This window comes from Oncorhynchus clarkii, chromosome 12, assembly GCF_045791955.1.
Source record: "Oncorhynchus clarkii lewisi isolate Uvic-CL-2024 chromosome 12, UVic_Ocla_1.0, whole genome shotgun sequence".
Taxonomy (NCBI): domain Eukaryota; kingdom Metazoa; phylum Chordata; class Actinopteri; order Salmoniformes; family Salmonidae; genus Oncorhynchus; species Oncorhynchus clarkii.
In genome coordinates this window covers 79,004,095-79,018,083 of record NC_092158.1, presented here as the reverse complement: position 1 = coordinate 79,018,083, position 13,989 = coordinate 79,004,095, and the positions used below count along the sequence as shown (strand labels likewise).

General features: G+C 40.9%; 1 protein-coding gene across 1 annotated transcript in view; it reads right to left on the bottom strand.

Moving 5' to 3' along the window:
• Positions 1 to 13,387, bottom strand: part of LOC139421411 (growth factor receptor-bound protein 2) — a 49,867-nt gene extending 36,480 nt beyond the window's left edge. The window contains exons 1-2 of the mRNA XM_071172278.1: positions 12,985 to 13,387; positions 11,395 to 11,681 (exon numbers count right to left, since the gene is read on the bottom strand). Coding sequence (XP_071028379.1) covers positions 11,395 to 11,472 — 78 coding nt within the window. The 5' untranslated portion in view covers positions 11,473 to 11,681; positions 12,985 to 13,387. The remainder of the gene's footprint in view (positions 1 to 11,394; positions 11,682 to 12,984) is intronic.
• Between the last annotated feature and the right edge of the window lie 602 nt (positions 13,388 to 13,989).

Here is a 13,989-nt window from a genome sequence, read left to right as displayed (position 1 = left end):
TGCCCCCTGCTTGTATACTTCGTATTTGGGTGAATTTAGTACAACATCTGGGAACTTTTGGCATACTAACTATATCCATACCATGACCTATAAGCATACTACATACTCAATTTAAAGTCACAAATAGTACGGTTAGTATGAGCATTCGAACACAGCTCGTGTTTTATTTTCGTAATCTAAAATAATTTGACATAGGACTCATAACAGAATAAATTCCTCAACTTTTCTGGCCGTGGTGGGTTCATATTCCTGAATTCAACAAACTACCATGCACATCACTCATTCAATTGAGCATAAGTGAATAGATAAGCCATGTATTTCAAGTTCTGCTGTACGTGATCCCATAGGCAGCGCAGTTTATTGTCTACAGACAAATTGAACAGGTGAACAACAATTTGCCATTGTATTCTTTTTCAGAAACTGTCATCACAGTCTTTTTCTAAATACAGCATACCTTAACTTTCTGCCAACACAGTAAATAGACCGGTAGCTTATGTAAAATATTTGACAGTATGGGTAGGCTACAGTATTGCTGTACGATAGGAGCGTGACATCATAAACCTACTTAATCTCAGAGCCTATACCAAGGCAATTTATTGATAAACAAAATATTTAACAATTCGTTGTTTGTATAGAAGTGTGGGCTGTAGCCAACATTTAAATTGATTCCAACATACAACCAATGTTTCAAAATATGCAGACAGGCAAACATGTCGTTTGAAGAAAAAAAGCAGCTGCAAAATATCAAAACATTCTGCCCACACATCTACAGAAATGTGATCGTATATGTAATTGCTGCTTCTTTTACACAACTGCCGTGGCCTAATTTGAAATAGTGACAAATTATACAGCAAATAAAGTGCGTTATTGTCACCATAAAAGGTTAATGGAGGGCCTTTTCCAGGCAGAGTTTTATTGCTCGTACACGGTGCAGTTTTATGACAGGTCTGATTTATAACTGAAACATGAGTATGCATGGCATGCGTGGGGCCTCCCGAGTGGCTCAGTGGTCTAAAGGCGCTGCATTGCAGTGCTAGCTTTGCCACTAGAGATTCTGAGTTCGAGTCCAGGCTCTGACTGGGAGACCCATGTGGTGGTGCACAATTGGCCCAGCGTCGCCCGGGTTAGGGGAGGGTTCGGCCGTCAGGGATGTCCTTGTCCCATTGCGCATTACCGACTCCTGTGGCGTGGCGGGCCGGGGGCGCAGTGCACGCTGACACGGTTGCCAGGTGTACGGTGTTTCCTCCAACACATTGGTGTGCCTGGCTTCCGGGTTAAGTGGGCATTGTGTCAAGAAGCAGTGCGGCTTGGCTGGGTCGTGTTTCGGAGAACGCACGGCTCTCAATCGTCGCCTCTACCAAGTTAGTCCGGGAGTTGCAGAGATGAGACAATTGGATACCACGAAATTGGGGAGAAAAAAGGGGCAACATTTTTTTATAGAATGCGGCAAGTTTATCCATCTCAATATTTTTGTACACGCGCAGATTTGTCAGAAATGGGGCACGCAGAAATTTACACAACGTTTATAAATGAGGCTCCTATGTAATACACGATACAACAAGTTACTCAAGTCACAAACCTAAACACTACTAGGCTATTCCCCTCAGGGTTTTTTTGTAACGGTGGATGAATTGAGATGGGTGAGTAAGAGTACAGTAAGCATAGCATTAAAACAATAAAATTACTTTAAAATCAGTAACATTTTTATTTCACATGACATACACTGACTGGACGCATCTGGCATCATGGCTCATGTAGCCTTAGCTTCTGTTGTGCTAGAAGAGCACAGTGATGAGGTATTCGCTGCCCTGCCATATGGCATGACTGACTTGAGGTGCCCATAGGAAAAACATCTAGGGCAGATAAAAAAGGAGATTTACAGCTCACTGCTTCTACAATATGGCATTGGCCACATTATAATGGCACTCTGGTTCTCAAATAGAGGGCTGTCTTTTGCTGTACAAATAGATCTGAAAAAGCACTGGCTGCATTCATGCTTCTCAAAGGAGAACTAGCCAAGAGCATAAAGAATAGGGGGCTTCAAGTTCCATTGTCAGAGGCAGAGGCCCCATCTTTTGATTCCAATCCCATAATGGCATGAGATAATACACCTCCTTTCCAACTGAGATGTGAAATGACAACTGTCAAGCAGATCTCGTCATAGTGAGATTAGTGTGTCATTCTAAACCCTAACCCAAAGGAGGATTTTTAGAAAACCCCCAAAACGAGTTCCTTCCCCTTTTTAACACTGATGCAAAATCACATGACACACTGTGAACCTAAGCCATTCCGCACAATGTGAGGGAAAAAATTCACCAGATATTTTTAGCTACTTACATTTTAGTGTGTGCAAAGATTATTCTATTAACACTTCTCTAATTAGGTTAATATGTAAAGAAACGCTACACATTAGCATTGAGCAGAAATATCTAACAACTTTCAAATGTATGTTTAATAAAAACAGGAAGGTAGGAGTTTCAGCTCTGTTGTGTACACCATTAACTGATAAGCAGAAAAAAGACATTGTACACCACCACACACACACAAAGATGTCTATATGAGGTAAATTTTCTTCAATTATAGTTAGCCTGATATGGACAGTATAATTCAGGCCCAGACTACTATCAAGCGCCTGAGAAAACTCTTAGTAAGCTAAACAGAGCGGGAAAAAAGGGGTAGAAAAAGGGCATTTTTGTAGGAACATTTCAGCCGTTGTTGCTGTCAGAATGTGATTGTCCGCTTAGTCTGTGCGTGTAGCAAATAAGAGGCATACATTTTGGTGTATAACTCAGTGTTGCAAATTAGAGAGGAGCCCTGGCTGGTCAATCAGCTGTGTGAGTCAGAGGTAGAGGCTGGGGAACAACGCAACCTGAATGCTCAACACAATGTGAAACCAACAGGACCATACACGTCCCCACTGTGGTCAGAATCATAGGCAGGTCACACGAGTGGCTATGACCACTCACTCACATAGAAAACCCTGAAAAAGCTGTGTGGACACCCCTGGTCTGCAAACTGATATTTAATTTCAGAATTTGTTTCAAATTAGGCTATGGGTTAGGGTTTGGTTAATTAAGGAAAGGTTCAGTAAAAATAAAAAAGTAATTTTGCAGGTCATCAGTGATCTTACAGTCTCTCTCAGAAAACACATGAAGGGCAACACATTGAAAGGGTAACATCAAAGAGAACACAAACAGGCTACATATACATTCACACACAAAATGCATGCACAGACTAATTTCCACCAAACTTTTACACAGCTCAATCATGGTAAAACACTGACTTTTTGTCAGCTCTCGTGGAAATAGAACCAGTTTAAAGTCTTACTTCCCTCTTTTCGGGCAATGGAAAGAACCCCCAAGAGCACCACGTAATTAGATAATAATGGCCTTCAGAAACCATGTAAAAAATCATGACCAGCTCTACTCCAAGAAATACAAATAGCATGGGCTTTAGTGAACTTTAATTATTCAACAAGACATTGCATTCTAGCGAGAGAAATCAGTAACGCAAACTAATAATCCAAAGTGACTGCTGTCATATTCACACACAGAACCTACTGACTGAATACCGAGGGAAAGAGGTTTAAAGATATCTTGACTTCACGCAGTCAATCTTTTGAATCTGGATTATAGAATGATTTATATTTCTGAAAAAAAGACATTGTCATGTTTATGAAACACAACAAAAGGCTTACACAGCAGCATGAGGCGATTAATGCATGTTACGTTCCAATCCCACCCCTTTCATCCCATCAATGGTCGAGCTTTAGATAACTAGTTATGTAAAGGGTATTTTCTAAAAGCAGGCAGAAATGAGGGTGAAATAAATTGTTGTGTGGCACCAGCTAGTCGCTAAACATCTTCACAACTGTTTGGATTAAGAATCCTATTTAAACTTTAAGAGGCCTTCAGCTGATATCCCGTGATTGACATACAGTTTATTAATCACTGACATATACAACCCTTTCTTTCATCAGCTACACCACCAGACTGTAAACACTGACATCACAGCACAGCTTCTGGTTTGAGAGGGCCAACTCACAATCTTGTTCAGACGACAGAGATTCTTACAGTCTAGACTTCAGCCACCCAGACACTAACAGTGACACACCGAGAGAGAGGTGACACAGAGACAACACAAGGGCTCAACAGATGCTCCTGTGTGATGGAGGGGGGATAGAAAATAGAATACAAACACCACATCACTCCATGCTGGTGCACTTAAGGCAACTTTGGGGGCTTTGAATAAACAATGGCTCAACACAGGCCATCCTCTCGTGAGAGAGACCCCTTGTCTCGAAAACAGAGATGCTTAGGCTAGGCACTAGCAGGCAGTCCTGGAGATAGATGTTGAGAGAAGTGTGCCACAGACACTGATACTCAATCTTGGATGGCCTTTTGAATGCAATACCTTGCATGCAAACTAAACTGGGTGTAATAATTCAGTAGACAGAAGAAGCAGATACTAAGCTTTAAAGAGGTGAAAGTTACACATTATTATGATAAATACCTTGGAATAGATTAATTGAGGTATGTAGGCATAGGCTAGAACTTTGTCATCAATCACAAGACACTGAAGCAGTATACTCTACAGTATGTGAACCTGACAATTTGCATAAAACACAAGACTTAGAAACAGAATGGCTGAGCTACCTAGTTTCCTTTCCCATCTTTAAAATATCACACTGACAGCTTTTTCTGATATGATACCCTAAAATTAAACTGACTGATGCTCTATCACATATCAAAATGTCCAGACTGAATGGAAGCAGCAGTGTCTTGGCCAGCAAGTGCCAACTATGACAGACAAAACCAACCAACGACATAAAGCACCCACCAAATTATTATAATTATTATCCATTAAAACAGGCTATTGGGAGGAGTTGAGGTTAATATTCACACGAGGCCTAGTTAATGTGTTAATTTCCTTTCTGTGCCATTGAACCATTCAGTTATACAATAAGTAGACTATCTGAAGTGATTGTTCTGTACACAGAAATGATCACACTGTGGTTTGAGACAGAAAATGCCCATCTTGAGCACTAGCCATGTAGCAGGCCATTTAAAATGTGACCAACTCTACCTTGCAACTAGTGACTCTCAGACCTGCTAGTTTGGGAGCAAGCCAAACCTAAAAAGGAAAAATCCCACTCTCCTCAAATAGAAAGCGGTCAACCTCAAACGGTCACAATGATATGGAACGGAAGCTTGCCAAAAGGCAGAACACAACCCCTGGATTTCAAACTATTGGTTTAAAATCTAGGATTCATATTTTTAAGTGTAATAATCCAGTTATGCTCGGTACTCTTTGATTATTACCTTACCTCAGGTGAACAATTGGTCTGAAGAAAAACCCATGTTAGAAAATAGTGGTTGCTTCAAGCTGCCTTTAAGGTTTAGGCATATGGCAAAGACTGAAAACACAATCTTAGGCATTACCTTATGTGCATTTGCACATGCAGTAACTCTGCAATGGCATTTGCATTGCAGTCAATGAAAGTTATTCCTCACCAATACATGCCCCCCCCCCCCCCCCCCCCCCCAAAAAACTTGCTAAACGAAAGCAGCCGAGAATAGTCCGTCACATGGAAGCTGGTGCACTCAGCTTGATTTTGTGGTTTAGCCTACGTGCTAAACATGCCACTGTGTGAGGTGCCAATGGGCATTACGGGGGATGGAGAGAGAATATGGGCATGTTCTGTCCTGTCCCACAGAAGAGCAATCTGGAGGGGAGAACATTCAGACATACATCCTGCTATCAGTAGAGTGAGGAAAGGGGGGGGGGGGGGTTTAAGAGTGATAGTTTGAGAAAGGGAGATTTGTCAAGTAAACGGACTACGGTTCCCCTCAAACCTGGTGGTGCCAGATGAGGTAGCCATCAACCAAGCACCGCCTCCTCTCTATTGCTGTGAACGACTCTAAAGGGAAAACCTCAGTGAGTGACATTGGCAAGTCACTGCTACTGCAGAAAAACTGCTGTTCTGGGGGGTGTTACTCTAAATAGGCAGACCATCCCGTCTCCGAATGTGGAGCTTGCTCGGCACTGTTCTGTTAATGACCCCTCTTTCACAGTCAGCTCACCCCCTGCACTCATTCACATCAACGAATGCAATTATGATTAAAGGTTAATAAATCTATTTGAATTCAAATCACTTTTTGACAACACCCCTTTTGATTTAAACAAAACCTTCCATACATATTTGCCCGTTGTAGAAGTGCACAGAAAGTTACATTTTGGACCTGAATGCAAAAACATTCAACAGATTAACGTGCTCAAAGTTAACCTATTTTGTATATCTGGCCATACTATGGAGACATCCATGTCTTCATCACTGGAAAAGATAAACGGTTGAGATTGATATCACTTAACAAGTTGACAAACAGGGTTGTATACCTATTTTATAATTGTTATTTTTCATTTATTTTTTTTACATTGTCCTTTAACCTTAAAAAGTCAATGATCTAAAATGCACCAATTTTCGCACCAATTTTTTTTCATATTACATATGTTGTAGCTTAGATCCTATTTTACATCTGAGGTTGTGTTGTGCCGCCATCGATTGAGACAACATGCTCTTGAATACAGGGTGGGTGTAATGTAATGGCTGATAAATGTACTAAAATGCTAATAACATTTCAACTTTAAAAATGGTACTACAAAGATGGTTGAGGTCCACACAGAGAATGTTGACTTGAATGGGAAGATAAGTTGATTTCAATTATACCGTCAATCTTCCATAGAAAACCTATTGAACTCATAGAAATATAGATAATAGAATATACATGACCAATTAAGTTTACATTCAACAGTGGGTAGACAGGTGGCCATCTTTTTGGTATAAGTTAAATATAAATTGCAATGGTGTACCAGCTAAATTGCTGTGGCCTGAAGGGATAGGTCCATTCTATTAATTATATTTCTAAAATTGAAATGAAACCCACCCTGTATCCAAGAGCATGTTGTGTCTCAACCGATGGCAGACAACACAAAATCCTCAGATATAAAATAGGGTCTAAACCATGGCTGCCCAACCCTCTTCCTGGAGATTGACTGTCCTGTAGGTTCAGTCCAACCCTAATTTAGCATATCTGATTCAGCTAGTTAAGGTCTTGTTGAGCAGCTAATAAGTAGAACCAGGTGTGTTAAATTAGGTTTGGACTGAAAACCCACAGGACTGTAGATCTCTAGGAAGAAGGTTGGGCAGCCCTGGTCTAAGCTATAACATAAGCAAATATGGGGGAAAAAATTATGGAATTATGGATAAATGAGAAAAAAATAAACGCAACATGCAAAATGCTTATTTCATCCCTGTTAGTGAGCATTTCTCCTTTGCCAAGATAATCCATCCATCTGACAAGTGTGGCATATCAAGCAGCTGATTAAACAGCATTATCATTACACAGGTACAACTTGCGCTGGGGACAATAAAAGGCCACACTAAAATGTGCAGTTTTGTCACAATGCCACAAATGTCCTAGCTCTTCCATTGCCGGCATACACACCAGACATGCCACCCGTTGAGCACGTTTGGGATGCTCTGGATTGACGTGTATGACGGCGTGTTCCAGTTCCCGCAACTTTACATAGCCATTGAAGAGGAGTGGGACAAAAATTCCACGGGACACAATCAACAGCCTGATCAACTCTCTACAAAGGAGAGATGTCGCACTACATGAGACAAATGGTGGTCACCCAGATACTGACTGGTTTTCTGATCCACGCCCCTATTTTTTTTTAAGGTGTCTGACCAACTGATGCATATCTGTATTCCCAGTCATGTAAAATCCATAGATTAGGGCCAAATTTATTTATTTCAATTGAGTGGTTTCCTTATGAACTGTAACTCAGTAAAATCATATAAATTGTTGCATTTATAGAAATATATATATATATATTTTTTTTTAATAGAAATTATAAAATAGTTTGACAACCCTGTTTATACATTTTTATTGTCACATACACTGGATAGGTGCAGTGAAATATGTTGTTTTACCGGGTCAGTCATAGTAGTGCGGCACCCCTGGAGATTTTAAATTATATCAAATTCAACTGCTTATCTTTTCCAGTAATGAAGGATGTCTCATGGTGCGGTATGTAAAATGGGCAAACATGTATGGAAAATGTTGTTTAAATCAAAAGGGATGCTGTCTAAGTGAATGAATTCAAATGGGATTCACCCGTAAGTGAGATGCACCAATCATTCTACTGAGGGCCCCTGATGATTCCTAGGAATTGGATACAAAACATGTCAGCCAAAGAACAAAGGCAGCACACAGAGAAAGGATTATGAGATGCAAGGTTCCAGGGACAGAGCAGGAGGGGCTAGCCAAAAGCACTTACTTAAAGAGATTCTTTAGGACAATGAACCCTAGACCTTCCCATGCTCTGGTAGTGCATACTCCTTTCACATTCAAACTCATGTCTCTGCAAGGTAAACAGGCTGACAATGTCCTTCTCGGTGTTGAGGATCTGATGTGATCAAGTATTAAAAATGGATTTGGAAGGGTAAAAAAAACAGACTGTCTGAATCTCCCAATAAACAAACATTTCACGCTGGGTAGCGTGCTGTCTACTTCTAGAAGTTAACTTCTTTCAGAGTAACACTAACGATTCTGGCTGTGAAAATTGAGATCACTTTTTTCTTCGTCTGATATGCAAATTTAATAAAGAACCCTTATAAGTAGCTCTACTTTCTGAGCCCTCTCTCCCCCAGAGTCCCCTGGTGAGATAAGGCCTCTTCAAAACCCCATAGCAAATCACATACGAAGACAAAAAAACAGGCCAAAATTAATTCATACATTGCCAGAGACTAAAAAGCTAAGTTGACTGCACCTAGTGTGCATACAATCCTTTTCATATTTATAAGTAAAGATATTCAAGAGACATGAGAGAACTCCTCAAGATCTTACTGACACATACGGAGGGCTGGATGAAGGGAAGCAGAATGGTAAGGCCGCTCCCAAACAAGGCCATTTTAAAATTTCTACCACAGATATAATGACACATATTCTCATATGGCAGGACCTACTTACAAAGTTAGCACTTAGATGAGGGCTGAAATTAAACTGTTGGGGGGAGAACCTTTCATGTACATGGTTTTTAGATGCCCATGCAATCAAAATGAATTCTGTCTCTTTGCTCACACCAGTATTCCACAAGTCTTTCTCTGATCTCTGTCGATGATGGTGCCGAGGCAATGTGGCGGTCTAGCCTGTGGCTTACGCAACTCCTGCAGGAATTTTAGAGTATCGCTATGCTGCAGACTTTGCGTTCTGCCATCAAGCTGCTCGCCGCCTCACTCTCTGATTAATATTTATGCAGAGGTCGGTGCTGCTGGGGGCTTGGGGAAGGGGGGTCGTATCACAGGGGCCCAGCACCACGCTGGCATCTGAGACTAGGAAGGACGGGAGTCTCTCTCTGGCTAGCCTACTCCTTGTCGCCCCAGAGTTGGACCTGTCCTAAAGCTACAGAGGGTAGTGCATACAGCTCAGTACATCACTGGGGCCAAGCTACCTGCCATTCAGGACCTAAATACTGGGCGTGTCAGAGGAAGGCCTAAAAGACTCCAGTCATCCAAGTCATAGACTGTTCTTTCTGATCCGCACGGCAAGCGGTACCGGAGCGCCAAGTTTAGGTCCAAAAGGCTCCTTAACAGCTTCTACACTCAAGCCATAAGACTGCTGAACAATTGATCAAATGGCCACCCAGACAATTTACATTGACACACCCACCCGTTTGCTTTTACACAGCTGCTACTCACTGTTTATTATCTATGTATAGTCACTTTACCCCTACCTACATGTACATATTACCTCGACTAACCTGTACCCCTGCACATTGACCCGGTACCGGCACCCCTTGTATGTAGCCTCATTATTGTGTTACTTTTCATTTGATTTTTACCCTTTAGTTTATTTAGTAAATATTTGATTAACTCTATTTACTAAACTGCATTGTTGGTTAAGGGCTTGTAAGTAAGCATTTCACGGTAAGGTCTACACTCGTTGTATTCGGCACATGACAAATAACATTAGATTTGAAATGAAGAGTATTGTGTTTCTGTGGTTATAGGGGTCTTGTGTAAGAGACCACTGTGCTTAACTAGCTTTAAGCATTACTTAACAATTCTTTAAAACCCATAAATTAGCTAGGCAAGAACATATTTTCTGAGTGTGACTCATGTTGAAGAGACTGGGTGGGTTTTAAAAATAAGTGGGAGACTACTGATACTGTTTCAACAGCAGTGTCCTCTCCAACTGCATGAGAGGCGGGTGGGTACATGTTGCCTGTCAACACACACTGCTTTGGGTGTATGAAGAGGGACGGTCTGCACTGGTGTGTTATGTTCATCAAGTGTCCCAGAGGGGAAAATATCTATGACATTTATACACAAATAGTGCATGGGGCATTCTGATGGGGTGTATGGACTGCTAATAGCCACACAAAACACCACAGAATACCATAAATAGTTCAAAGGATTTAAAGTGTACAGAAACTTACAAACATGTAGTTGCTAGCAAGACAGAGGTTTAGCTCCATTTGCTACACACACACACAATCATTTGAAATGGAAATCAGATAAAACATATGATAGCTGGTGTGCTTAGGCGGTAAATTTACCCCCTCTTTACCTAAAACCCATTGACATTCAGAGGGATTATGATGATTACATTTAAATCCCAGAGCACTTTCATAGATATTTTTTTTCTAATATCTTGCAGTCCCATGATGATCAAGCTCTGAAAATGGACTGAGCTCTTTTCAGGGAGCCTGATAGTGAGGCTTTGAGAAAGATGGCTGTCTGAAGTGATCCATTGGCCCCAGGTTGTGTCAGATTAGAGAAATTGCAGGATTGGCATTTCAACACAGTGAAATAAACCCATCCGCAAATCCCGTGTGTTCCCTGTGTTGAGCCCCATCACTCTACTAGACCCAAACCTTGTATTGAACGTACTAGGATGTTGGCTTATTCATTGAATAAGGTGTAGCTTTAGATACCGATACTATACTGTGTGTGAAGGGCTGAGGAAAGAAAGTGCAGAGGAACATTGCAGAAGGCAACAACTCTGACAAATAAGCTGTTGTGTTGCTGTTATTTACTAGACGTGAGACGATAAGGTCTTTGATATTTAACATGACAAACATTTTATTGTAGCTGGTTTGCAATAGAAAAACATGTTAGTGTAATTCAAATGTAATTTTTCTTGACAATTGAGGGGCATATGCTCCCAGAACAGCAATTTGATGTGCCAGTAAACATATATTTGTCCATTAATTGTAGATGAACAACCTTTGACGAGGTGAATTATACAATAATTTAAAACAGATAACTAGCAGCTACCAAGCCTTGCAATTACTTCATTTGAAGACAAAAAAATGCACTAATCCTACCTTTAGAACTTCCCCACGTTTAAAACTTAACTCGTCGTCAGCAGTGGCTTTGAAATCGTATTTGGCAATGGCCTCCATGTTACTGGTTGTTGGATACCCGTGGGTTTAGGGTACTTGATAGGGTGAATGCTGTTTTATTCCCTGTCGTTGATGTGTGGAGACCAGCAGTGTCAAAATAAAAACACAGTTCAAGTATTCCGTGATCGGTTGCTTGCTCCGAGTCGCTCCTCCCGTCTATGACCCGTTCCTTTAGGGCTGGATCCTCACATAAAGCTCACAGAAGGTATCTGCAAAAAAGGAGAAACATGCCACAAATTAATATCTAGCGTCTCTGTTTATGCATGGATGTTGTGTCGGTCAACCACTGTATGATGATGGGACTGAAATTGACAGATGTTCTTCTAAAAAGAGATGAAGGCAGACAGTTGACATCTTTCGGGTGTGCACTTGATACATTTGATGCTGATAAAAACATTTAAAAAACGACAATGAGATGGGTGGAGTTCGTTTTGCATGGCTGGTGCCCCGGGTGGACGGAGTATATTCATTTTAGACCATTCCATTGGTTATTAAGTGAAATCTCAACCCACATGGGGCACCTGGCAATGCAAAACTAACAGTACCAATGTCAGAATTAAATCCACACTAGTGATTGGCCAAGATTTGACAATTGACAGGCCATTGTTGGGTCAAGGAACGGGGAGCACTAAAGTCTGTAGCTACTTGTTGTAGTGCAACATGCCTCATACGAAGTTTACTAGCTCTCCAATCAGATTCGTTGTTTACTAAACATTTCTTAGCCTGCTTGATACACACACACACACACACACACACAATCAAAACCAGCACTGGAATATACCATTTCTGCATCAATTCGATACTTTCTGCTACGCAGGTCTCTACTAGTTACCCAGGCTTACTTACCAATTATGCGAAGTACGTTATATTAAGTGACTAGCTAGTTAGTTGGTGAACAACAACTTTCTAGGTTATTATTTGACAATTCACGTTTATGGGAGACTTTCTGGCAACTCTCGGTATCAGTTTGTTTCTATCTGTGACACAGCTTCCACTTGTAGGAAAGTCAGTTAACTAACGTTAGGTACCCACATTATGGCCAGTGACGTAGCCAATTCTACTACATTTCCGCTAAAGTGTTACAGTAGATACATTCCCTTACGTTGGTTGTGCTGTGAAACACCGTTTCCAAGCTGTTTTGAATTAGAGCTAGGAGCCAGTTAAAACGCTATACATGTGAAAGTGGAAGCTAACGTTAGCTAGCAACTAGCCAAAACGAAAAAGCTAGCCGGCTATTTAGCTACTTGTAACAACGAACACAAATTTTAAAAACACCAACCTATTTAGCCAACAGTTATTTGTTTAATATTTAGGTTAAATGTTTGTGTGCAGTTATGTATGTCAATTCGTAGTTTTCTGCATGGCAAGCAGATAGGCCTATTAGCTAGCTACAGTACTATAGCTATAAAAATATATATAAAAAACGAAGAAAATACTTTCGTATGCTAACGGATACTGTAGCTGGCTGGCTAGCCTTTGCTTTGTATTCAGTAGAACGAGACAAAAACTCACCCGCCAGTTTAGCTGTGAAATGTAAACTTCTTGCTTGATCAAATGTCCTTATTGTTTATGATCCACTCTTTGCAGTTTTGCTAGTGGAGGTAAATGTACAAAATCAGTCTGTTTTTGCTTAAACCCGAACTAACCAGCGACGTTAATTTCCGCTTCCTTCCAGATACTTCGGGTGCTGCTGCTGCTTCGGCTCCTGCCTCGCGCTGTGAGCAGGGTGTCTGACCTGCCCATAGGTCTCGCCTTCGAGCCACTGGACCGTCTATCGCGATACTTTCACCTGATAGCGAGCTGCATAAAGCTCTGTGGTTGCATTGCTCTTTTTTATTTTATTCAAGTACAGCGCAAATATATGTATCTCTGTTTGTCACATAACTTTGGTGTGCCTGATGCAGCAATAGGCAATATAGATTAAAGTGTTGTTGTACTATTTAAAACACATTTCTGTGACATGATGGTGAAAAACATAGGAAAGTGCGTCACCTAGTGGCAAATGGTGTCTACTACGGTCTACACACAAAAAAAATATGCTTACACCCTGGTGTTATGGGAAAATGAATAATTGGAATACAAATAGCTACATTTGGAGGTATTGTCAATGTCCCCCTATCTTGGAAATTGTGGCACGTTTTTTTTCATCACTGTAAAGCTCATAGGCTCTCTTTCAAGAACTATTCTTGTGTGAGGGAGTGCTTTGATTAGCAACACTGCTGGTGTAAAGATAGAAGAAGACCAATTGGATTTTGAGGAGAGGCTACAGAAATAGGAGCAGGAAAAGGTCAGTTTGTACAAATTCACCCCGTCTCCACTGAATTACTTTGATTGATTGATTAATTGATGTACTAGAATAATTGGAGCCTGGTTCATCACCAATAATTACAGTGCACAGCATAGACAAGGGCGCCCGTGCCTTTCTTTGGGTCTAAGATGTTTACAATTCGGGTTGTAAAGAATGTTGAGTAGTTGCAAGTGTTTCACCTGAGAAGTATTATTATCATTATTTTGCAT